Below are 26145 nucleotides of genomic sequence, written 5' to 3' on the forward strand. Positions count from 1 at the left end.
GTTCTGTCACACAATTACCATATTATGTAGCTCTAATAAAAAGAAATACTTGAAGTTTTATTAGTGCCATATAATAAAGTATTTATAGAATCCGGGCGGTGGGGGCAGAGGTAGAGAGAGGGAGAAGGAAATAGGAGGAATCGAAATTGTTAGCAATAACCCTAGCAATGGCAGCACCCAGCATTCGCCACCCTGGGTAAACCTCAAAGCCTTCAGCCTGGGACATCAGGCCAGCTGTCATCAACCTAGATCAGCATGCCTTACTGTTCACTACCTCTACAACAGTTTGTCTCTGACTTCTTCCTGGTTAACAAAGAAAGAGGTGAGGAACTGGGAGGAGTAGGGAAGAGGAATAAAGAATTGATATCAGCAAAACTGTGGAGCCTAGGCCTGAAAAGGCTGGGAAGCAGAGGAAAGCGGGCATCAGTTGAAAGAATGAGTGGAATGTAAGCTTTAAAAGGTTCCATTCTGGAGCTAAATTTGAGTTCTCACCATCCAGCATATCTGACCGTTTTGAAATTTGCCCAAACAGGGTTTTCCATTACTGCACTGGCCCCTTCTGCACACCTCTCATACCCCCACTCCAACCACACTCTCCACTCACCACCACCACCACGAGAGGAGTGCACCCCACACCTAGTCCAACCACACGACACACACCCACAGCTTCTCCCACACCGCCCCTCCTTACACATGGTCCTCACAGCCACAGTGCACACACATACAACACGCTCACCACAGCACACTCCTTCTTAAGGCCACGGGCTGCCTGCATTTCCTGGGCATCTTCCCAACTTGACACATCCTAGATAAAAACATTTTCGGAGTCTACAACACTCTTTAACATTTTAAAATTTTCTATTACCCAGAAAATCTCCCCAAAGAGAGAGAGAAGTGAGGGCTGTGACATTATTACAGAGAAGACTATAAACAGAACAAATATAGTGCTGCTTTATTACAAGGCAGTGTGGGGTTGGTGGCTGGCTGATTACAGGGCCACTCCCCAGAGCTCTCTACAGTCCCAGACCTCAATAAAGGCCAGACTTGAGCTGCCTTCAACTGAGGGGCCCCCTAGAATCCCTTCAGATTCCAGTCCAGGATGTGCTATCTGCCTTGGTTGAAGATAAGGAGGAAAGCAAACACAATCTAAGAACGACCATGCTTGGCAAAGAGCCACTTGACCATCTTCTCAAAGGCAAACACAATTAGGATGGTTTGGGTTTCTTGGAATCAATAGATTCCAAACTTTGGAAATTAAAAAAAAAAAACCTAGAGAGATCAAGAACTGATAGACTTTAAAACCCATACACATCATAGGTAGTGCAGAGTAAGGGGGAGGAATGGATTAGAGGACAGAAAGAGAAGCAGCACAGCTCGAGTGACTAAAGCAACCCGTATTACGCATAAAATCATAGAAGGAAAGAGTGGGAAATCCACAAGTCCTCTCTTCTGGGCTCTGGGCACACAGCGTCCCTTCTTGGGTGACTCACACTGGGATCACCTTCACCCCTGCTTCATGTGGTAAGGGCCTCTTTATAAGGAGACATACCACGAGCCTTCTCCTCCTCCACCCCTGCGAGCCAGGGCAATTGCGTCACTGACCTCCACACACACTCACTCCCTCCTCTTTCCAGCCGGCCACCACACAAGGGATCTTGTCTTGTGGTCCCTGTGATCCTTTCATCTGGGCTCCAAACCCACTGTCACCTTGGCCCTGAATCACTCCCCAGGAGACACTGGGAAAACAGAGCTGGACAAAGAGTGTCTGGGTCCTGTATGGCTAGAATTTACTGATCCCTGCCGGTGAGAGAACCCAGGCTATGCTCTTCTCTGCCCAAAGGCAGGGCAGAGGAGTAATTTTTAACTTGGCCTTGTGGCCAGCCCTGCCTACAGACTAGGTGTCCACTGATTTGGGTGATACCCAGCCCCCAACAGCTGAAGGGTAAAAAGGGTTGAGAAGCAGTCCTAAAGGTTCTAGCTCCTCTGCTTTACTTGTTCAGTGGCTGAGGAATTGCTAGAGTTGGAAGAGTGCCAGCAAGTATCCCCCCAGTTCTGCTCTCATCCCACTTGGCTATTCTGCTCTGAGGGTAGCCCCAAGGAAAACATTTTGGCAGCTGAAAATGTCACTGTTTCTTAGATCCTTCTCCAAGATAGAGGATTCCCTCCAACTGTGTCTTAGCTCATTTCCATGTTTCATGGTCCCAACATTTTTCCTTGACCTTCTGTGTAATGATATTCCACTTTGGGGCTTTGCCATTTTTCTGTAATTTCAGAACCTGTGGTTCAATGGGCAGATTTTAGGATGAGTTACAGGAATGCTGTTTACTCTCTGAGTTTTCTCCCTTTTCAAATATATTTCGTTAGAACAAAGCCTCTAAGATAGCATGGGATAATGGGGAAAAGCTCTGCACTAGAAAGTCAAAGGACAAGGTTCTGTTTTCTACCAATTACTTGTGCAACTCGAGGCCATTCAATTTCTCTGAGCCAACCCATCGTATCTCCTAATCCTTAAGTGGCCCTAGTGGGCTTTCAAAACAACAAACAAATCCTCAAAACAATAATTATGTCAATTTGGTCTTCTTTTTATCTGAGTAGGTGATCAATATATTTGTGTTGAATTTTACCCAAGGAAGCCTGCTCATTTTACCAGGCAGTTATGCGAATCAAATGAAATCAGAAAGGCAAAAGTTCTCTGCAGAATTCATAGTAGCACAAAAATTTACCGAGTGTCTACAATGGATCAGACAAGTTAAACAAGACATAATATCCCTGCCCTTGGGGAACTCACCACCTAGTAGGAGGAGCCAGAAAAACCAGTAATTATAGTACAGTGTTGATATGGCCTACGATAGAGCAAACAGAATAGCACGTAAGAAGGGCAAGTAAACTGAACTAAGAGGGCCAGGGAGAATTCCCTAGAGGAAGTAACATATTCACTGAAATCCAAACAATGAACAGGAGTTACCCAAGTGAAAAGGTGGAAGGGGGTTTCCAGAGGGAATGGCATGTGCCAAGGACTAGAGGTAACAGAATAAGGGGCTCTAGCAACTGATAGCAGTTCACTGTGACAAAAGTGTAGATCTAAGAAGCAAGGTGGAGAGTGTGGATGGGGTTGGGGAGGAGGGGGTTAGTGTGGCCTAGCAGAAGAGTAGCAGATGAAGCTGAAGATGTAAGTAGCGGCCAGATCATAAGGGCATTAACGATCTTTTTAAGAAGTTTGGACTTTATCCTAAGGACAGCAGGAAGCCACTGAACAGTTTTAAGCAGGGATACATGACCAGATTTACATTGATCAGCAGGTTCCATTTGGTTTCTTTTCCTGATTGTAGATCCCTGGGGCTAGGGAGGTGTCAAAAAGAAAAGAACCAGAGGTTCAGACGTGGCCTACTTCTTTTCTTTCCATGGAACCCGGCAGGTTCCCACTCCCTTCCTCTTGGGACTCTCCAGTCCTTTAAGTGCTTAGCTTAGTTTTCAAACAGTCTTCCCTCTCAGTCAGTCCCCTTACTCCTCCCTCTCTCTCTGGCAAAGAAAAACCTTTTATGATGTGGCAAGTCCTTTCCAATCAGCTGTCCTATTGACCTGGGATATTAGCCTCTTTTCTTGAATATTATCCCCTCACCAGCAACCTCCAAAGAGGGCTGTCAAGTAACCCTGCCAGTAATCCACATTTCTAATCCAAGGCCCATTTCTTATCTCTTACTTAAATTCCACCAACTCTGCCAATATTTACTTTTCTCCTCAATCCAAGATCTCTCAACCTCTAAAAACAATTTGGTGGCCTCCTAACAGAAGACCAAGATATGCTGACCAAACAGGTGATCAATCTGAAAGGCCTCATAAGAAAGACCTTATATCTAGATGATAATGATAAACTAGCAAATGAACTCTATGAAAACATTCATTCCTTTTCTTTCTTCCTTATCTCCTCTTAAACTGCAGTTTAAGGTTTAGAATCAATCCCATACAGGAAAATCATCATGGTCATTAATTTTATCTCTTGGCATTACCATTTAACCTTAGAATCAAAGAACCTTGGCACTGGAAAATAAACCTTTAGTCCAATCTTCTACCTCAGTGTCAGAGCTCTTTGGTATGACTTGGCAATTGAGATTGGATTGCTTTTTACTGCCTGAAATTTCCTGAGAATTCCTTTTTCTACTCATCCCCACTGAACAGGTTTAGAGCAAGACCTCTATATCCATTAGGAAATAGCTCAACTCATCAGGTCTTAAGGTTCTAGAACAATGCTATTCAAAGTATGATCAGCAAACTGGTTAGTGCTGGTCTGTGAACTCTTTGTAACCAGCCCATGATGCGATAAGTATAGAAATTGAGTGTAAGCATTTTAAAACTTTTAAAGCAACTTGACATTACCAGGACATCAAAACATGTGTTCAGAGGACTCATCTCAATGAACAGGGTATAAAACAGTTTGAGTACTATTGAACTTGTATGGTAAGTCACATATGGTACATGCTGCATACTAGTTAGGCACCTTAAGACCAGATGTCAGATTACTTTGAAAAGCACTATTCTAGAAAGTTTTCAGAAGGGAAGAGGATAGGTCTGGTGGTAGGGGGGCTAGCTCTCTTTTTTTCCCCCTTCTGGGTACAATAGAGAGTGAATCTGCTACCTCGGATGAGGAACAGGAAGCTGCTCCCACCAAGCCACTGACTGTATGGGGTGAAGAGGAGGGCAGGAGTTGGTGGCCAGGTTATCAGGCAATAACAAACTCAGCATCCAAGCACGCGACTTCCAGCAATGCAAGGAGCTTCCTTTGTTTTGGGAAAACAAGAGCTGCAAGAAGCCTCTCCTTGACACGTTCTTGCCTGGCCTCAGGAGAAGCCCAACCACCCCTGACACACAAATAGGAGAGTCCTGGCCAATGACCGGCCAGCCAGAATCCTGACCACAACCCCTGTTTGCTTTTCCTTTTCCACTACTTCCTCAGTTCGAGGGCCACTGTGGGGCCATAGGTAGCTGCCAGCCTAGGTCACCCTTCAAGAACTTCACCCCCAATGACCCAGTACCTAGTCCATACAACTCTTCTAATGCACTTCCTATAGCCTACTTTCTATCCCCCATATGGTTTGGTCTGAAAGCAAGGGCTTTTGGCCCCTTCCCTAAAGTTGTAGGTAAAATTAAGTCTCGGAATACCACTCTAACAAAGGCCATGGTATGCTGTACCAAACTAAATCCAAGAAGATCATCATCTAGTCAAGTGCCCAAGAAGAACAATATTTGAGGCTTCAACAGAATATTCTGAACAACTATTTTTACCTAAACAGACTTACTTGATTGCATTAGATCCTCAGCTTCAAGAATCCAGTTATCATCAAGACTAAAATATGTAAAACAATGCACCCATACATGATGCAGAATGTCAAAACTAAACTTCCAAGGAGTTAGCTAGGAAGTTTAGAACCAAAGACCAAAAATCCAACATCTGGGAGCCTAGTTCTTGGAGGTATAAACAGAATAAGAGTCTCAACTCTCAGACTCACATGAGGGTGCCATCTAATCTAAGACGAAAGACTTTGGGACATTTTCTCCAAGAGCTCTGAGAAGTGGGACTAGCAAGTCCCACCTATGACTTTGCTCTGATAAATCAAGAGCCTTGGGGACCAGCAAACCTTCCTCCCTCTCTGATTAATCAAGGGAGCTTACTCTTTATCCTGATGGTCCAAGAGCCCAAGTTTCTATGAAGACTAATTTGTCCTGTAAGGGGAGGGATGTGGGGGCGGGACTCCCCCCACTCCAGGCCTCCTTCATGCCAAAGAAGGAGGAAACAGAATAAGCAAAATAAAATTCATAAAGCGAAGCAGTAATTATGGTGTGGTCAACAAGAGGCTGCTCCTCAGGCCCATCATTATGTGGCTAAATTTAACGCCCTGAGCGGCCAGGGGAGCCGTGCGCCCCGGGCACCGTGTGTCCACACAGACGCCAGCTCCGCCACCTTCACCCGTTCGACAGCCGCCAGGGCTGCCAGAAAGCAGGTCACAATTTTTTTTATAGTCTGTTTACCAAGATGCTGTTTTTACTGCCGAGGTTTCTCTCATTTTATCTCTTTTTCCCTTTTCCCCAAACAGACTGGCCTGTATTTTCTGTCCTGTTTTTTTTTTCTTTCTCCCTCTCTCAGTTCTATTTTCAGAACTCTAATTTTATATGGTATGTCCCTTCTTTTTTTTTTTTGGTAAATATTTGCCATAACTAAGCCAGGCACATCCAGTTTAAAAGGCTCCGTCCCACAAAACATCAGGCCTTTAATGATATGCATCTCATTAGTGTGTCCTATGAAAGGGGGTATAGAAAAAAAATGCAACTTACAGACTTTCTCACTTTTTATATCTAGAGAGACCTATATTTATATATGAGGACAAGCTGACAACGGACATTCTGAGCCCCAATACAAGGCTAGTACAATGGTCATTTGATTCAGGCCTTGAGACCTCAGAAGCCGTTTCAGGAGAGCGGGGCTACTGGTCTGTAATAGTGCTGGTCCTCCCAGGTGGTTCTGACAAGGTAAGTACAGCTAGAACCATTCCTCAGACCCAGAGGTATTAGGGCTTTCTAGATCAGAGGAACAAAACTCTGGGAAGTCCTCTGACACAAAATTTCCAAAAATGGCTGTAAGAAAACAGAGCAGCAATAGGGCATCAATATTTCCCTCCTTCTCTGGCCGATAAGTTAAAGAAACGAAAGTTATGAGTTAAGAGTGCTTGGAGAGATCCTTTCCAAGCTAGAACTTCCACATCTCCCGCTTACTGTCCAAAGGCTTCTCCAGCTGTGCAAAGCCCCAGAATTGAAGGGAAGACTTCTTTCTGTACATGTTAGGTTGGATGAAATGTGTTGTATGGTTGAGTCCACTTATGGTACTGAACAAAAGACACAGCATCAAAAAAGCACTCTCCAAATACTTGTCTGTGATGTGCTTTTAAATCCAGTTTGAGGCCGGGTGCTGTGCCTCAGGTGTGTAATCCCAGCACTTTGGGAGGCTGAGGCAGGAGTATCGCTTGAGGCCAGGAGTTCAAGACCAGCCTGGGCAAAATAGCGAGACCCAGGATCTACTAAAAATAACAAAAACATCAGCTAGGCATGGTGGTACATGCCTATTGTCCCAGCTACTCGGGAGGCTGAGGTGGGAGGATCACTTGAGCCTGGGACATCAAGTCTGCAGTGAGCAATGATCTCACCACTGCACTCCAGCCTGGGCAACAGAGCAAGACTCTGTCTCAAAAAGAAAAAAAAAAAAACTGCAGCTTGACATTCTAAGATGGTGTTAGAGGAGGCCCCAGCATTCAGTGTTTTTGATAAGACATGCTGGGGGAGGGAAATAGATACATGAATTGAAAGACCCTGCATGGCTGTTCAGGTAGCACCTCCTGGGGACTCTATACATTGCAGGGGTCACCAAAGGTCCAGAGTCTCTAACTCAGTTTTTATTAGTTCATTTAGGGATGTTCAGAGTTTAGAAGATTGGCTGATGTTAACTAAAAACTATAAGAGACTAATTTCGAAATTAAAATGCCAATTTATTAGTTTACAAGGTGAAGTCTAGTCCAGTTACTAAAATATCTTCGGCTGCTTTTTCCTGGGAAGCTGAATAAATATTGAGAGTGCTACTTGTTAAACACAGGAAAAGGGCAAAAATCGGCAAATAGCTTTAGGGGATAGTTTACATACATTGTGCAAGCTAGACATTCATCTTGTTCTACTGTATCACTGTTTTGGCATTGTGCTAGATAAATTAATAAATAGTTACTCCTTGGTTTTTCTTTTTTTGGATTCTATACAACTCTGTTCCTCTGTTAGTACATTTCCTCACACATCATGAATTAATTACATAAACATTTTTCTTTAATTGCTTGTAAGAGTCTAGAGGTGTACAAGACTAAAAGTGGCAAGAAAGGAATGTGGAATAAGAAAAGAGGCAGTACTTGGGGCAGAGCACTCTAGCTTTGAACCATTTTCCCATATTTTAAGTTAGGTCTCTATACTGCTCACAAATTGGTCTCAATCTTGCCTACTGCCCACAAAACTTCCAACACGTATAACACGTGGCAAGGCAAGCGGACATGATGGAAGAATACTGGACCGGAAGGTCAGAGTCCTGGGCTCTGGTGCCAAATTCTACAATTGTTTGTCTATGTAGAGTTATTTTATCCTTATGGACCCCAATTTCCACATAAGTAAAAGAGAGTGGCTTGATATAGCCTTAGACTGATAAGGTCACTTCAAAATTCCGTGGCTCTAATCTGGACAAAATATTTAAGAGGCTATAATTTCCTTCATTGAGATACTGCCCAGGCCCTTGAGATTTGTAATCTAGTTTCATGAGCAATGTATTTATAAACTGTTGGATAGATTACTCAGTAGATAGCTAATCTTATCCATTTTATATTGATTCTTCTTTATACCTCAGTATGAGAGGTTACCCCAAATTAAGGGGGGATACTCTGCTTAAGACTTGCATTTCCTATGTACTCACTAAACTCAGCAATTTCGCTATGCTCTTTCCCTAGCTGCTAGGGGCTGCAGAAAACAGAATGCAGTTGCCATCAACTATTCCTTCTTTAAACCAAGCAGTATTATCCCATCTCAAAATTTCTCTTCATTGTTAGCTTTATCCATATCAAATTAGAAGGGGTTCTTTGGAGTAAAAGATTCTAAGAGAGCAATGTATAGCATCAGAATTGCTCAGGCTTCAAGCATAAGATTAACAAAAGCCAAAGAGCTTTTAAAGGATTCCCTCAAACCACCACACTTCAGGAAAGCCCCTTAGATTGTGTAACTCAGTGAAAGATCTAGCTGTGTCTTTTCCTTCAGCAGCCATTCTCCATACAATATTCCTCTGAACTCTTACCTCAAGAGTAACTTCTTCCAAAAATACTTTTCCCAAACTGGCCTGCTATGAACCCCAGATCCCATCCAAATGAATCCGTTTCTTCCTCCTCTCAGGTACCATATATATATATATAATGTATTTAGAATATTCTTTGTAGATATGTAAATTCAAGCAGTTTAATCTCTATCAAAAGTCCATTTTTTAAGGGCAGCAAACATGTTTTAACTTTTCAGTATAATTCCATCAAGTTTCGTATCTTCAATGGGCTTAATAAGTACTGTCCACAAGGAGTTTAAACTTCTAAATAGAAAAACAAATAGACCAAAGATCTCCCACACTGAATGAAAAAAATTCTTCTGGGACCTTCTGGCAATTTCTCCCTTCACAATTTCCTTATGGAAGATAACAAGGATGCCCGTGAATCCTGGTCTCATTTCCTAAATACTGGACAGCTAAGCTGCTAACCTACAGGACTCAGCCTTTAGAGAACTCTCACTTTTCAATGTGGCCCACTATGCAAAAGAAGTATCACCTGTAAGTGAAGGATGTAAGAGAACGCTCTGGGTATACGGCTAAAATTATGAAGCCAACAGACCAGGTAAAACTTAGAGGTCAGTTGTTTGATCTTTGTTTTCTCCTAATTTCTACAACCAGAGGCAACATGTCCCAATGTGAGAGAGTCCTCTCATGCCACGACATTTAAAAAGGCTACAACCAGGTACTCCTATCTCCAAGGCCCTGAGGTAGAGTTAGAAGAAGAAACAAAATGAGCAAGACAGTTCTGCTCTTAAGAACTCTGTAAGCTAACAGGGAGATAAGTAAGCAATTCTTAGAATACAAGGCAAAAGTGATAAGTGACACAGGAAAGAGAAAGCATTGAGAGTTCAGAAGAGGAAAATAATATAGCTTGTGCTTTCACTTCTGTCCCTTTCACTATTTCTGTCATAACAGAAAGGTCATTGTAACCATCTGACTCTCTTTTTAAGTCAGGGAAATTAAATGCCCTTAGAAAAGACTTTAAAAATTATTGGATGAAAAGGCTGCATCTCCTGGGGGAAAGAAGCTGGAAGTATGCAGAAATCTACTAATCTATCTTCAAAATGTCACCTATCCCTTCATGCCATCCACAAATCCCAGAGAAAGAACTAATGCTTCCACTTGGCTCAACTCCACAGGTCCCTGCTTCCACACCATTCCTTTCCCTTCATCGGCATAAGTTTTTCCTTTTCCGCTGGTTTCTCCTTTGCCTTCAAACACATATGCATCTTTCCATCTTATTTCGTTTAAACTACTTCTAGCTCTCCAGCTATCTCTCATTTATTTCCTTCTCATTGTGAAACTTCTCTGGTGAAGAGTTCTACACTCATTGTCTCCATTGCCTTATCCATTGATTGTTCTTTAACAGCCAGCTTTCTTCTGTTATTGCCCAAGACCATGAATTGCCTAATGGCCTTTCCTCTGTCAGTCAGTTACTCCTTCTCTTTGGCCTCTCTCCTGCAAATGACTGTGGCCATCCTTGGTGATGGAAATAGCACGGGATTTGAGTCAAGACAAATATGGGTAAATCAACGGAATGGCCTTAGGCAAATTAGTTCACCACTGAGCCTCTGCTTCTTTATCCTTCACGTGAAGATATCACCTAGCTCATAGGTTTGTTGTAAGGATTAAGTTATAACTTAGATAAAGCACCTGTGTCTAGCACACACAGAGTACAGGCTTTATATTTGTTAGTTACCCTTTCTTGGCTAATCTACTATGCTATTCTGATTATCTTTCTGTCTGACATTTCCATCACTGGCTATTACTCCTTCCAGTTATGACTGTTCCCCATATCTCAATCTTTGGGCCTTTGTTCTTTTTTCCATACTCCTCCCAGCTAAAGATCCATCCATTCTCATGGCATCAAATATCATTTCTTTGTAGAAGATTCTCAAATCTATTTTCTGTAGACCCTTTTTTTCGACCTGAGCTTCAACCCTAGTTTTTCAACTCTTTGCTAGGCATTCTCACTTGTATGTCCCATAATCAATTTAAATTCAAAATGCAGCCGGGCACGGTGACTCACGCCTGTAATCCCAGCACTTTGGGAGGCCGAGGTGGGTGGATCACAAGGTCAGGAGTTCGAGAACAGCCTGGCCAACATGGTGAAACCCCGCCTCTACTAAAAATACAAAAATTAGCCGGGTGTGGTGTGGTGGGCTCCTGTAATCCCAGCTACTCGGGATGCTGAGGCAGAAGAATTGCTTGAAACCGAAAGGCGGAGGTTGCAGTGAGCCAGCATCGCGCCATTGCACTCCAGCCGGGCAACAAGAGTGAAACTCCGTCTCAATAATAAAAAAAAAAAAAATTCAACATGTATGTGAAAAAGATCTTCATCTTATGTTTTTAAATTAACTCTAATTACAAATAAGCCATTGATTTTGTAAAAAACAGGCTAAGGCATTGTTAAATTACCATACTGTAACAAATGGATTTTTATGAAACCCTTCTTCTACTAGGGGGAAGAGGAGGGAGACTCAACTGTGTAAATCTTCACAAAAAGCTCTGGAGGTACATGAAGCTTATAGGTTAGGCCCAAAAGGGCTAGGTATTTGTCAGAAGTAACACATCAAGGCCGGGCACAGCGGCTCATGCCTGTAATCCCAGCACTTTGGGAGGCCGAGGTGGGCGGTTCACTCAAGGTCAGGAGTTTGAGACCAGCCTGGCCAACATGGTGAAACCTTGTCTCTACTAAAAATACAAAAAATTTAGCCAGGCGTGGTGGCAGGTGCCTGTAATACTAGCAATTCAGGAGGCTGAGGCAGGAGAATGGCTTGAACCCAGGAGGCGGAGGTTGCAGTGAGCTGAGATCACCCCACTGCACTCCAGCCTAGAGGACAGAGTGAGATTCCCTCTCAAAAGAAAAGAAGTAAGACATCAAACATCAATCATCACTGCCTCACAAATCAAAACTGAACCAAATGGATTTCTTAGACTGGAGATTTAAAGCAAGTAAGTGTGGCTCATGCCTTTAATCCCAGCACTTTGGGAGGCTGTGGCAGGCAAACTGCTTAAGCCCAGGAGTTCAAGACCAGCCCTCGGCTACGTAGTGAGATCCTGTCTCTATTAGAAAACAAATAAATAAATAAATAAATAAATAAATAAATAAACCAAATGAGAGACTAATGGTGGATTTGGTGGAGGAAAACAGAAGAAAAAATAGTTTTCATTTTGGCAGAGTTGGTAACTTCCTTTGAGTGAAGTAAGATATACAACCCCCTGGAGCGGAGTCTGTTAAACTGTGCTAGCCTATCCGGGTCTAGATACAGGGACATGCATGATTTCATTTTCCACAGGCCCCTACAACTCTCTATTGTCTTCTATGCAGCCTGATATCCATGTTTATATAATATGACTGGCCCCTGTAGATATCTGATTTTGTAATATCTGGTTTTGAGATTTTTTAGGATAAGAGAATTTGAGATATGGGAAACTCCTTTGCTATTGGGATTCTTAGAATCAGAAACCCAAAATGGATAATTTTTACCCCCTTTGTACTCTTTCTTTCTTTTTTTGAGACAGTGTCTTTCTCATAATGTATTCCCACTTGGTTTTTTTTTTTTTTTTTTTTGAGACAAGGTCTCACTTTGTTGCTTAGGCTGGAGTGCAGTGATGCAATCTCAGCTCACTGTAACCTCAGCCTCCAGAGTTCAAGTGATTCTCCTGCCTCAGTCTCCCAAGTAGCTGGGATCACAGGCCTGTGCCACCAAGCCCAGCTAATTTTTGTATTTTTAGTAGAGATGGAGTTTCTCCATGTTAGCCAGGCTGGTCTCGAACTCCTGACCTCTGGTGATCCACCCACTTCAGCCTCCCAAACTGTTAGGATTATAGGCATGAGCCACCACACCTAGCCCCTACTTGGTTTCTTGATTTGTTTGTTTCTTTGCGATGGAGTCTTGCTCTGTTGCCCAGGCTGGAGTGCAGTGGCACAATCTCGGCTCACTGCAACCTCCGCCTCCCAGATTCAAGCGATTCTCCTACTTCAGCCTCCCGAGTAGCTGGGATTACAGGCACCCACCATTGCACCCAGCTAGTTTTCTTATTTTTAGTACAGATGGGGTTTTGCCATGTTGGCCAGGCTGATCTCAAACTCCTGACCTCAACTGATCTGCCCGCCTCAGCCTCCCAAAGTGCTGGGATTACAGACCTGAGCCACCACACCCGGCCCCATTTGTATTTTCTATATTGATTTCCTTTTTTTCTCTCTCGAAATTTTAACAATTTTTTTAAAAAATTACTTTAAAATTTTTAATAAATTTCCTTTTGAAAACATAAGCCCTTATAAACCTTTGCAAAAGGAAAATAAAGAGGTCTTTTTAGCTCTTTTTGAGAAAAAAAAAAAAAAAGAAGTGGTGCCCCCAGTCACTACAGGATTCACAGTGAGAAAACCCCAAAGAGAAGGTGAAATTCAGAAAAAAAATATAGTTGAGAAACATGCACAGCCATACCTTCCTCCCTGGAGATTTTCATTCCAGAGCTCAAATACTAGTACATTCATATTTTCAGTAAGGAAAACCATTCTTTTATATGCCCACGGTTAAACCGACCCCACCCATGATCTTCCTAGTCTATCAATGGCATCACTATTCTTCAAATCACATAAGCATATGACCAAGAGCCTAATCTTCCTAAAGATCACCTTCATATGTCAATTCTCCAGTCAAAACTTTCAATGGCTTCCCACTATCTGCAACAGTAATTAATAAGTGCAAGGAGAATGTGCCCCATCTCCTTCCTAGGAGATGTGTCCCCGCTTGGGAATCACAGCATATAATGACAGTTGTTAACAATTGAACTAAATGTAGAAATAAATGTGTTACAAGCAAAAAAAAAAAAAAAAAAAAAAGCTGAAAACCACCTTCAGAATAAAACACTAATCTGCCAGCCCAACATTTAAGGCCCCCACAATTTAGCCTCAAGTTATTATCTTGCTAACTTTATTTTCTACTAATCCTCATCCATTCTTATTCTTATTTTCCATCCTTTGCCCACGTGCTTCCCACCTAAAATGTCTTCCACATAGTTTTCAAAGCCTAAATCAAAGCCCAGTTCAAGTCCTGCCATTTATAGAAAGCTTTTTCTAATCACTCCATTACTATGGCCCTTATTATCATTCACTAAGCACTGTAAGCTCTTTGATGGCAATATTATCATACCTTATATGCTCACAGAACCTCATTCAGCTCACGTGCACCTGACCGAATACTGAAAGGATGAATTAACTGCAAGTTTTTCTAGGTCGGAGAACTGATGCACACAATAGGAGGGAGCATATTCTCATGCATCTAGACTTATCCTTTTTTACAATGCCCACATGGACACTAAAAGAAAAACACCCTGAATCCTATGGCTTGCTCTACATATTGAACAACAGGTACATGGTAAAAGGGTAGCCCTTCTAACTGTGGAAGTGGAGCCCTTGTGACTCTATGACTAATTTTCTTTCCAGGATTTTGTTAGGTACTTATTCTTTTGACTTTTGAGGTGTTAGTCTCTTAACTGGCTCTAAAAAAAGAGAGGTTCTCGGATTTCTCAATAATAAAAGATTCAAGGTTTATATACACTTCATCCCAAAGTTGGGACTGCCTTTCAGAAAACATAAATGTCAAAGAAATAAGGCAGGTAGTAGAATGGGAATATAGGCTACTCATCTATTTACATGTAAGGCTGCCTATGTCTAAGGCTACCAACAGGTGATTATTTGATGGCCTATTCATAAGACGAGGAAAATAAAAAAGAGTAGGAAGATATGATTCCTTCATCTATTCAACAAATACTCACAGAGTGCCTACTATGTGTGGAGGCACTGTTCTAGGACTTAGGCTAGACCAGTGCACAAAACATACATCTTTGTCCTTGTTGAGCTTACATTCTAACAGACAGGAGATAGACCATAAACAATAAGTATAATAAAAATAAGTAAATTTTATGGCAATATGTTGGAAACTAGGTGCTATGGAAAAAATAAAAAGTAGAGGATGGTAAGATGAAATGGGAGTGCTAAGGTGCAGGGGGGAGAAATGGAGCTTACAACTTTAAATGAGTAGTCAGGGTAAACTCTATTGGGAAGGTAACATTTGAAGAAAGACATTGTTGTAGTCCATGTAGATGAATGTAGTCTATGTAGATATGTCTCCAAATTCTTTGACACAGCTCCCCTTAAGAGGTGAAGTTTAATTAATTACCTTCCACTGAAGTGTGACCTAGACTTAGTGACTCATTTCTAATAAAAAGAATACAGTGAGACAGTGATAGAATGTAACTTCTGAAATTAGGTTATAAAAGGACTGCAGGTCCATTTGGTCTTGGTTTCATTTCTCATTTTCTTTTCTTTTTCTTTTTTTTTTTTTTTTGAGACAGAGTCTCATTCTGTTGCCCAGGCTGGAGTGCAGTGGCGTGATCTCAGCTCACTGCAACCTCTGCTTCCCGGGTTCAAGCAATTCTCCCACCTCAGCTCCCTGAGTAGCTGGTATTACAGGTGCATGCCAACACGTCCAGCTAATTTTTGTATTTTTAGTATAGACAGAGTTTCACCATGTTGGCCAGGCTGGTCTTGAACTCCTGACCTCAGGTGATCTGCCCGCCTCAGCCTCTGAAAGTGCTGGGATTACAGGCATGAGCCACCACACCTGGCCTTGGTCTTTGTCTCTTGGATCACTGGCTCTGGAGGAAACCAGGTCCTCTGAGTAGCCCTATGGACAGGCCACATGGCAAGAAATGGCACCTTCTGCCAATAGCCACATGAGAAAGCTTGGATATGAATTATCCAGATCTTACAATGACTGCATTACCAGCTGACATATTGACTGCAACTTCATGAGAGACACTGAGCCAGAATCACACCCACTAAGCTGCTCCCAGATTCCTGACTCTCAGAAACCATGAAAGATAATAAATGTGTTTTGGGGTTTTTTTGGGTTTTTGTTTTTGCTTTTGTTTTCATTTTCTGAGACAGAGTCTCACTCTTTCGCCCAGGCTGGAGTGCAGGGGCACGATCTCGGCTCACTGTAAGCTCTGAGACCTCCCGGGTTCACGCCATTCTCCGGCTTCAGCCTCCCAAGTAGCTGGAACTACAGGCGCCTGCCACCAAGCCTGGCTAATTTTTTGTATTTTTATTAGAGACAGGGTTTCACCGTGTTAGCCAGGATGGTCTTGATTTCCTGACCTCGTGATCCACCTGCCTCAGCCTCCCAAAGTGCTGCGATAACAGACGTGAGCCACCGCGCCCAGCCTGTTATTTTAAGCCATTACATTTTGGGACAATTTGTTACACAGCAATGGATAACTAACACAGACTTAAAGGAAGTGAGGAAGTTGGCCACACAAATATCTGAAGAAAGAACATTCCAGGCAGCGGGAACAGCCAATGTAAAGGCCTAAAGGCAGGGTATGCTTAGAGTGTTAGAAAAACAGCAAGAGGCCAGTGTGGCTGCGGTGGAGTGAATGAGGGAGACAGTTGTAGGAGATGAGGTCAGAAAGGTAAGAGAGTTCTATAAGATCATATAGAGTTTTATAGGCCATGGTAAAGTCTTTGGATTTTACTCTATACATGAAGTGTTAAGCCAGTGAAGGGCTTTGAGCAGAAGAATATCATGATATGCCTTGTAACTTAACAAGACTGCTTTGTTGATAATAGGCCAGAAGGGGGTAGGAGTAGCTGCAGGATACAAATAAGGAGGCTTTTGCCATAATGCAGGTAGGAGATGATGGTGGCTCCAGTACGGTAGCAGCAGAGGTGAGATTATGGGCATAGTTTTAAGGTAGAGCCAACAGGATTTCCTGATGGACTGGCTGTAGGAAGTGGGAGGACAGCAGTCAGGATGACTCCAAGGTTTTTTCACCCAACTAAAAGTGAAAGAATGAAACTTCCATCAACTTAGATGGGAGGGGGTTTTTGGAAAAGCAAATCTGGGCATACGACTGGAAGTTCAATTTTGGATGTGCTGAATTTAAGATATTTTTTAGACTTCTTCATGAAAATGTTGAACAAGCAGTCTGGAGTTTCAGGGTAAGACCGACAGTGAAGAATAAATGTGGGATTCATCCACAAGGTGGTATTTAAAGGTGCTATAGTGGAATGCCAGGGGAGCAGGCTGAAGACGTCAACAGGATCAAATCATAAATGATCATGTGTGGCGTGCAAGGAGTTTGAACTTTATCCTGTAGGAAACTGGGAGCCACTAAAGGACTCTAAGCAAAAAAGTGTCATAATCAAGTTTCGGTTTCAAAGACATCACTCTGACAAAACTATAAGTTCAACTGCAGGGGAATAAGAACTGACCAGGAGACAAGTTAGGAGGCTGTTGCATGGTCAAGCCAAAAAAGGGACAGAAAGGCCAGGAACAGTGGCTCACACCTGTAATCCCAACACTTTGGGAGGCCAAGGCAGGTGGATCACCTGAGGTCGGGAGTTCAAGACCAGCCTGGCCAACATGGTGAAACTCCATCTCTACAAAAAATACAAAAATTAGCCAGGCGTGGTGGCTCAAACCTGTAGTCCCAGCTACTTAGGAGGCTGAGGCATGAGAATCGCTTGAACCCAGGAGGCAGAGGTTACAGTAAGCCGAGATCATGCCACTGCACTCCAGCCTGGGCAACAGAGTGAGACTTGGTCTCAAAAAACAAAGGCAGGGGGGAGTGGGGGAAAAGGGAGAGAAAAATGGCTAATTTCAGACAACAGGAGCTGGAATAGAGAAGATAGGCAGATTCAAAAGACGGTCAATAAATTAGGCTTTGAAAGTAAGGACAAAGAGGAAAGTGGGTGACTCCAAAATTTCTAGCTTAGAAAACCGAACAGATGATGGTATAATTCCCCAAGATAAGGAATATAAGAGAAATAGTCTGGGGGAGTAGATAAGTCATTTTGGACATGTTTAGGATGTGCTTTATGTGGGACATCCAGGTGGAAATGCCAAATATGCAGAAAGAAATATGGACCTAAAACTCAGTGGAGATATAAAATTGGTATTCGGTGATGTACCAACAATAGTTGACACTGGGGTCTAGATGAGACGACCCAGAGGAAGGAAAGTGAAGTGTCAGAGGATCAGGGACCTGATCCTGGGAAACACTAACCTTTAAGAGGCAGGCAGAAGATGGAGAGCCAGCCAAAGAAACCAAGTAGAAGTGTCAACAAGCTTAACAGGATGGCAATTTTCAAGTTAAAGCATTGCCCATCTTCCCCAGGCGATATAAGCTCTAGCTTCATAAAAGCAGCAGTGACTATCTTCATAGCTTAAAGCATCTGCTCTAGAATCAGGCTGCAACCAGACAGGAGCTGAAGACAGTAACTAAAACTAGGCAGAATATAACAACCACGGCTGCATTTAGGATGCTAAGTCAAATCAATGTTAACTATAGCCCCCTAATTTCTTAGCTAAGGTATTATACTGAACAGATTAAGACTTATAAAGCATTCAGAATGCAGCAGTAAGAACGACTGCAGAGAAAACGAGAAGAGAAGAGAAGAGAAGAGAAGAGAAGAGAAGAGAAGAGAAGAGAAGGAGAGAACTGCAAAATCTCCATCTCTGCTAAGGGACCCCTACCAAAGGAAGCCAACTTCATGCAACTGCCCAGGTTTTGGTGTCAAGGGCTGATTCCTAGCCAGGGGTTGCCAGCTGTAGAGGGCGGGGCTCTATTTTGGGCTGCCTGCTGTCCCTGAGCCTGGCCGCGTCTGGTTTGAGCAGCATGCAGCCCCAGTGACTCACACACCCATGCAAACCGCCTGTGGCTCAGTGGCATGGCCTTGGAATGCCAGCCTTAGGCCAGCTCCCTCCTCACCCCATTACACTGGGATAAATAAATAAAGAGCCCGCCAGCAGCCACACAGCCTGATGGCAACCAGATGGAGAGAGCGAGGCATGGACAGGGCCAGGGGATGGAACTCCCTCCAGTGGACTAGACTGAGAGTGGGCTCTGCCCAGTCATCCTAAACTTCCTTTTTCATACAGTTCCTACTGCCGTGTAACAACAGTCCCTAAGTTCCTGACTCTTCTTTCACTCCTAAAGATGCCTCTCAACCCCCAGTCCTACAAAATGCCCTATATAGGGTTCTTGGCCTCCATGAAGATCATGCCAACAGGCACCCCACGCAGCCTTGACTTGAGTCAATATTTTCAGCATCCCCCTCTAGTTAGGCCACTATCAATTGGCTCCTTGGGTTCCCCAGAATTGAGAAATCAGAGGCTCTTAGACAGAGTGGAAAAACAAAAGGACCAAATAGGGAGAAGTAACCCCTGTTCAATTCTTATTTTCCCGAGCCTTAGTATCCTAGCCACCTGCCTGGCCTACTGCCCCCTGTGCCTTATTGTCTATAGCCTCTTGCCTAGTAATAATCCCAATGAGAATTTTAAAAACTGACCCCAGGCAATGACCGCATGGCCCTCTGACAGCAGCCCTGGCCCCCCTGCGCCTTCATCCAGAGCTCTCTCCCTGGTTTGTTTATCTTCCTATTCCATCTTGCTTATTTTGATGGCACATCCTTTCAGTTCAGTCTTGGGTGACCCCATGACCCTTCTGTGTCCTGTTTGTAGGACCCCGGGCAAGCAGAGTAACTAAAAAGATGCAGTAGTCATAAGTTCTACAGCCCCAGTAGGAAACCTTTCAGTTCTAGCAGCTATACAGGACATTCTGAGGACAGTGCAATGACCCCAGAGGTCACAAGAATTCCATATTACCCCAGCCCTTATGTCTCCCCTAACTGGTGTGTACAACCAGTTAAAGCAGCAAAACAAAACAGGGATAATCCTAGACTATGTGTCAAGAAATGTGGGAAGTCCTAAACATAAAGCTACAGCTATATGACCTTAGGCAAGTCACTTAACCTCTCTGAGGCTCAACTTCTTCATCTATAAAATAGAAAGCTGTAACTACAACTACCTCTCACTTCCTTTCCAGATATAATAAAATTCTACAAGTCTATAAGGTTGATCCACCCAGAACCTACAGGACCAGTATTCTTGAAGTAGCTGGTTCCAAAACACTGATACTCTTCCTGTGCTGCCACCTAAATTCTATATGCTTTCTCATTCAATTCCGCAGGGCTCCTCCCAACCCCATAGTATGAAAATGATGAGCCTCTAATTTTACAAATGAGAAGTGATTTATCCAAAGCTGCAAAATGAGCCATGAGAATAACCGAAGACCCCAAATATAGGTCTAGTAAGCAACACTAAGCCAGGTGCAGTGGCTCACGCTTGTAATCTCAGCACTTTGAGAGGCCAAGGTGGGCAGACCACATGAGGCCAGGCATTCAAAACCAGCCTGGCCAACATGGTAAAACCCTGTCTCTACTAAAACTACAAAAATTAGCCAGGTGTGGTGGCGCATACCTGTAATCCCAGCTACTCAGGAGGCTGAGGCACAAGAATCTCTTGAACCCGGGAGGCAGAGATTACAGTGAGCCGAGATCACCCCACTGCACTCCAGCCAAAAAAAAGCAACACTGTATCCACAGGCCACAATGTCATAATTTGTATAAAATCCCCCTAGCACAGACTTATCAAAATATTAATCCAAACTTATTGAAGACTTAACCTGTAGGCAGCACGCACAGTGCTGGGGATATAGAAATGCATTCAGCATGGTCCTTGCCTCAGAGAGTCCACAGATCAGTGGAGGAGAAAGCCATAGTCTTGCAGGCATACAAACAGTAATATTACAGTGTTACAAGTGGTAAAACAGAGGTATAATCCAAGGTACTATAGTAGCAGGGAAGAAGAATAGTTTTTACAAGCAGAGTACAGAAAGGTCTCCCAAACAAAGTGAAGCTGACATCTAGAAGATTAATAAGGCCAGAACATTGGACATTCTAGATCATGGGAAGAACGTGTATCTAAAGATAAGATGAAACAGCACTGGGGGAAATTAAAAGTCATTCCATATAGCTAAGGCATAAAGTACATAGAGAAAAATGTCAAGAAGTCAAGCTGGATAGGTATGCAGGAACTAGATCAGGAAGAGACCTCTCTACTGAGCTAAGAACAAGCCTTGCACTGTTTAACTAAGGGAATGAGGCAGGGAACCAGTATGTTATCCCCAGCCTTGATACCTAAACTTATAGACAGGGGAAGCTATCTAAGAGAAAAATGGCCTAAGAAATCTCTCTCAGTCACAAGTTTAGGTTTAATGGTCTCTCTTTACCCATAAAAACTTGAAACCTTTTCTAGGCTGGGCATGATGGCTCACATCTATAATCCCAGGACTTTGGGAGGTCAAGGAGGGTGGATCACTTGAGGCCAGGAGTTCAAGACCAGCCTGATCAACATGGCAAAACCCTGTTTCTACTAAAAATACAAAAATTAGCTGGGTGTGGTGGCACGCACCTGTAATCCCAGCTACTTGGGAGGCTGAGGCAGGAAAATTGCTTGAACCTGGGAAAGGGAGGTTGCAGTGAGCCAAGATTGTGCCATGGCACTCCAGTCTGGGTGACAGAGCAAGTGAGGCTTTGTTTCAAAAACAACAACAACAACAAAAAAGACTTGAAACCTTTTCTCCTTCAGGACTTAGCAATACAAGTTTTCCTTCTTCTCCAGACTTACAATTGCTTCAGTACCTGGACTGAGCACCTACCTCACATTTTTTGCTTTTAGTGTTTAGACCCCAAGCATTGTAGCTCAGTCAATGCACAGAGGCAGAATGGGAGGTTCCAAATAAAGAATACCTGCTTTATGCCTAGCCCTTTAAAAAGTGCTAATTTAGGGTTCAAAAGAGGTATGGGGGCTGGGAGCGGTGGCTCACGCTTGTAATCCCAGCACTTTGGGAGGCCGAGGCGGGCGGATCACGAGGTCAGGAGATCGAGACCACGGTGAAACCCCGTCTCTACTAAAAATACAAAAAAATTAGCCAGGCGTGGTGGCGGGCGCCTGTAGTCCCAGCTACTCGGAGAGGCTGAGGCAGGAGAATGGTGTGAACCCAGGAAGCGGAGCTTGCAGTGAGCCGAGATTGCGCCACTGCACTCCAGCCTGGGTGACAGAGCGAGACTCCGTCTCAAAAAAAAAAAAACAAAAAACAAAAAAAAAAAACAAAAGAGGTATGGGACACAGACCCTGTCCACAAAGAGCTTACAAATTAATCTATAAGACAATAAAGAAATACAAATAATCTATACATAATACCATATTATAATAGCATTGTTTACTTACATGATAAAGTACCAACTTGGGTAACATACATAATTAGAAAATGGGGCAATAAGCCAGGCGCAGTGGCTCACACTTGTAATCCCAGCACTTTGGGAGGCCGAGGCGGGTGGTCACCTGAGGTCGGGAGTTCCAGCCCAGCCTGACCAACATGGAGAAATCCCATCTCTACTAAAAATACAAAATTAGCTGGGTGTGGTGGCACATGCCTGTAATCCCAGCTACTCAGGAGGTTGAGGCAGGATAATCGCTTGAACCCGGGAGGCGGAGGTTGCTGTGAGCCGAGATCGCACCACTGCACTCCAGCCTGGACAACAGGAGTGAAACTCCATCTCAAAAAAAGAAAAAAGAAAATGGGGCAATAATACTAAGGTACTAACTGTACAACCAACAAGTCACAGAGGAAGGAGAGAAGGAGAAGATCAATATTGACTGGCATTATCAAAGGTCACTATTATTAATACTTTCCCTATTTGGCATTTAATAGATGTTTCTTTTGGCTGAGCTCAATCCTTAGAAGGGAAACCTAGGCAGGAGCTTCTGACAGGCCACAATTATCTTCTCCCCATTCATTCCTTTGCCAGTCCCCTTGTATAAACACTGTGATTTTCCACAACCTACTGTGCCCACAAGACAGCCCCCAAATGGTAGCCCTAAGCTTTTTACCTTCCTGTCCTGCTGGATCCTGAAAGGGCCTAGACAAGTAATGATGCCTACCCTTCTGCTCCACAGTCCAGAGCTTATGACCAGATCTCAACAAGCAAAAATTTAATAACTGGTCAACCAACCTTTCCAAGGTTAGAGAATTCCAAATGAAATCCCTGGTACTTTAACAGAGATGTTTTATAAATATCAATCAGCCCACTTCCGCCTCTTACATTCTTTCCCTGTTTTTTCCCTCATCCTCCCTAAGTACATCTCAAGCCTTATCAGACTTTCTATGGGCAATTTTTTTGGACAAAGGGCATTCCAACCACACAAGCCACCTAACACCCAAAACACAAGTGGCCACTCAGGCACCTGGAAAGAGGAAGTAGGGCAAAGACACACAAGAAAATAACAAATACCTTACCTCTATCATAAATTGTTCCAAGAAGGAATTTTCTTCAAATGGTTCTGTCTTCAATCGATCTGTAATAAGAAGGAACAGAAAAAAGAAATATGAGTCATATAGGATGAGTTTCTTACCTGATGGAAAGGGAACAGAACAGGGCTACTTAGGAAAGAGGAGGAAGGTGTATCATGCAGAGACACCTAGTTCAGTGGGAGAAGAAGGGCTGAGAGCATGTGGGCAAACAGTAGTGGGAGAGGGTGATTAGCAACAAATGGCAGGTTTGGTGGCAGCATCTTCTCTAGGAGTTTTTCCTGCCACAAAAACAAAGGCCAAATTGAATTTTTATTCTGAAGTTGGAGCCATGAAGCTTCCTAAACTCCCAAGTCCATGTTGCTCTGGTACAATTCTGTATAGCTATTGGCTCCTCTCCAAAGTCTTTCCCTGCCATTGCCTAGGGCATGTCTGGACTCGGTTACAGCTTCTATTGGTCACTTGGGCTCTAGCCAGGTACTCGAGGCAGAAGAAAAGTGTCACCTAGGCCAGGCACGGTGGCTCACGCCTGTAATCCCAGCACTTTGGGAGGCCAAGGCAGGCAGATCACTTGAGGTCAGGAGTTCGAGACCAGCCGACCAACATGGTGAAACCCCGTCTCTATTAAAAATACAAAAAAATTAGCCAGGCGTGATGGCGTGCGTCTACAATCCCAGCTACTCGGGAGGCTGAGGCAGGAGAATCGCTTGAGCCCAGGAGGCAGAAGTTGCAGTGAGCTGAGATCATACCACTACCCTCCAGCCTAGTTGACAGAGCAAGACTCCATCTCCAAAACAAACAAACAAAAAAGAGTCACCTAATATCAAGACTCCAGTTTCTGGTTAGTATTCAGCACCCATCCTGGGGGAGGCACTTCTCTAATGCAAATGAGTCTCCCTCTTTGCTAAGACCCTTTGACTATTTTTAACACTCCCCACCCAACTCCTCCAAGAATGTCCTCTCACCTCGAATCAGCGTAGCCCCACTCTCCTGGTAGTCTTGGATCTCTAGGTCTTTCATATGAAGTAATGTTGCTAGCTCCCTCACTTGGCACTGTAATGCCAGACTCATGCCCATCAGAGGACGAATCAAATGTTGGGAGACCTTTGATGGAAGAGATATCAATTAGCCAAAAGACTCTTACAAAGTACTTTCCAATTCGGTATTAGGTACTAGAAAAAATACTGAAAAATAAATGTTCTTACAGAAACTTATAGTTTCATAGGCAAGGAACCCATTTACATGAATGTAAACACAAATACAATAATTAAATATATTAAGAAGGTGGCTGGTGCAGTGGCTAACATCTGTAATCCCAACACTTTGGGAGGCCAGGGTGGGTGGGAGACTTGAGGTCAGGAGTTCGACACAAGCACGGCCAACATGGCCAAACACTATCTCTACTAAAAGTACAAAAATTAACTGGGCGTGGTGGCAGGCGCTTGTAATCCCAGCCACTCGAGAGGCTGAGGCACAAGAATCGTTTGAACCCAGGAGGCAGACGTTGCAGTGAGCCAAGATTGCACCACTGCATTCTAGCCTGGGTGACAGAGTGAGACTCTTTCTCAAAAACAAGATCCCACCAGCTGAGATGGCTCATGTCTGTAATCCCAGCACTCTGGGAGGCCCAAGTAGGAACTCACTTGAGCCCAGGAGTTCAAGAGCAGCCTGAGAAACATAGTGAGACCCCATCTCCACCAAAAAAAAATTTTTAACATTAGCCAGGCACGGTAGCATGCATCTGTAATCCCAACTACTGGGGAGGCTGAGGTGGGAGGATCACTTGAGCCAAGGAGGTCAAGGCTGCAGTGAGCTGTGATCATGCCACTGTATTGCAGCCTGGGCAACAGAGCAAGACTGCATCTCAAAACAACAAGAAAACAAACAAACAAACAAACAAGAAAAGCCGAAGATCCAAGTAGCCCTCAAGAAAATAAGTGTGGCAAAAACAGAATACACTAGCTAAAGTGTAACAGAAGACAAAAATCAACAGAAGGTAAAGACCCTTGAAGGTCAAATTAGATCCAGACACTAAGAGCCATTTCAGGGCTCATGATAGCCCAGAAGGAGCCTGGAATTTCAATCTGTTCCCACAAATGCAGCATAGTCTAAGGTTATTGTTACAATAGAAGCAAGCCAGCTACCAAGAACTAGCCTAGGAAGGTATAAGCCAAACCACTCTACACACAACCCCCCCCCTTTTTTTTTTTGAGAAGGAGTTTCGCTGTGTTGCCCAGGCTAGAGTACAATAGCACGATCTCGGTTCAGTGCAACCTTCACCTCCCAGGTTCAAGCGATTCTCCTGCCTCAGCCTCCCGAGTAGCTGAGATTACAGGCATGCACCATGATGCCTGGCTAATTTTTGTATTTTTAGTAGAGACAGGGTTTCACCATGTTGGTCAGGCTGGTCTCGAACTCCTGACCTCAGGTGATCTGCCTGCCTCGGCCTCCCAAAGTGCTGGGATTACAGGCGTGAGCCACCATGCCCAGCCCACACACCCCATTTTTAACAAGAGGTAAGAAGAATGCAAACACAGCCATACTGCTGTACAAATAGGGTGATACTCTCATATGATAATGTATAGCTATATAGAATAATCATTTAATTCACCTACACAAGGTGTCCATCAACCTGTCAAAAAAAATAACTAGGCCGGCATGGTGGCTCATGCCTGTAATCCCAGCGTTTTGGGAGGCCAAGGTTGGAGGATTGCTTGAGTCCAAGAGTTCGAGTCCAGCCTGGGAAACATGATGAAATCCAGTCTCTACAAAAAATACAAAAATTAGCCAGGCATGGTGGCACACGCCTGTAATCCCAGCTACTCGGGAGACTGAGGCACGAGAATCGCTTGAATCCAGGAGGCAGAGGTTGCAGTGAGCCAAGATCATGCCATTACATTCCAGCCTGGGTGACAGAACGAGATCCTGTCTCAAAATAAAATAAAATAATTCAAATTAATAATCTATCTGTGACTAAGGGACGTTATCAGACTTCCTTTCCCTTCCCTTAAGGAGATGAACTAAGGAAGGCACTAAAA

General features: G+C 43.6%; 1 protein-coding gene across 4 annotated transcripts in view; it reads right to left on the bottom strand.

Moving 5' to 3' along the window:
* The window catches only part of NHEJ1 (non-homologous end joining factor 1), an 85246-nt gene that overhangs the window by 47440 nt on the left and 11661 nt on the right, over positions 1–26145 (bottom strand). For all 4 annotated transcript variants that reach the window (XM_055290698.2, XM_055290697.2, XM_063645716.1 and 1 more), the window contains 2 exons: positions 24073–24211; positions 23096–23154 (listed from right to left, as the gene is read on the bottom strand). In XM_055290698.2, the coding sequence (XP_055146673.1) occupies positions 23096–23154; positions 24073–24211 (198 nt within the window). The remainder of the gene's footprint in view (positions 1–23095; positions 23155–24072; positions 24212–26145) is intronic.

This window comes from Symphalangus syndactylus, chromosome 8 (assembly GCF_028878055.3).
Source record: "Symphalangus syndactylus isolate Jambi chromosome 8, NHGRI_mSymSyn1-v2.1_pri, whole genome shotgun sequence".
Taxonomy (NCBI): Eukaryota; Metazoa; Chordata; class Mammalia; order Primates; family Hylobatidae; genus Symphalangus; species Symphalangus syndactylus.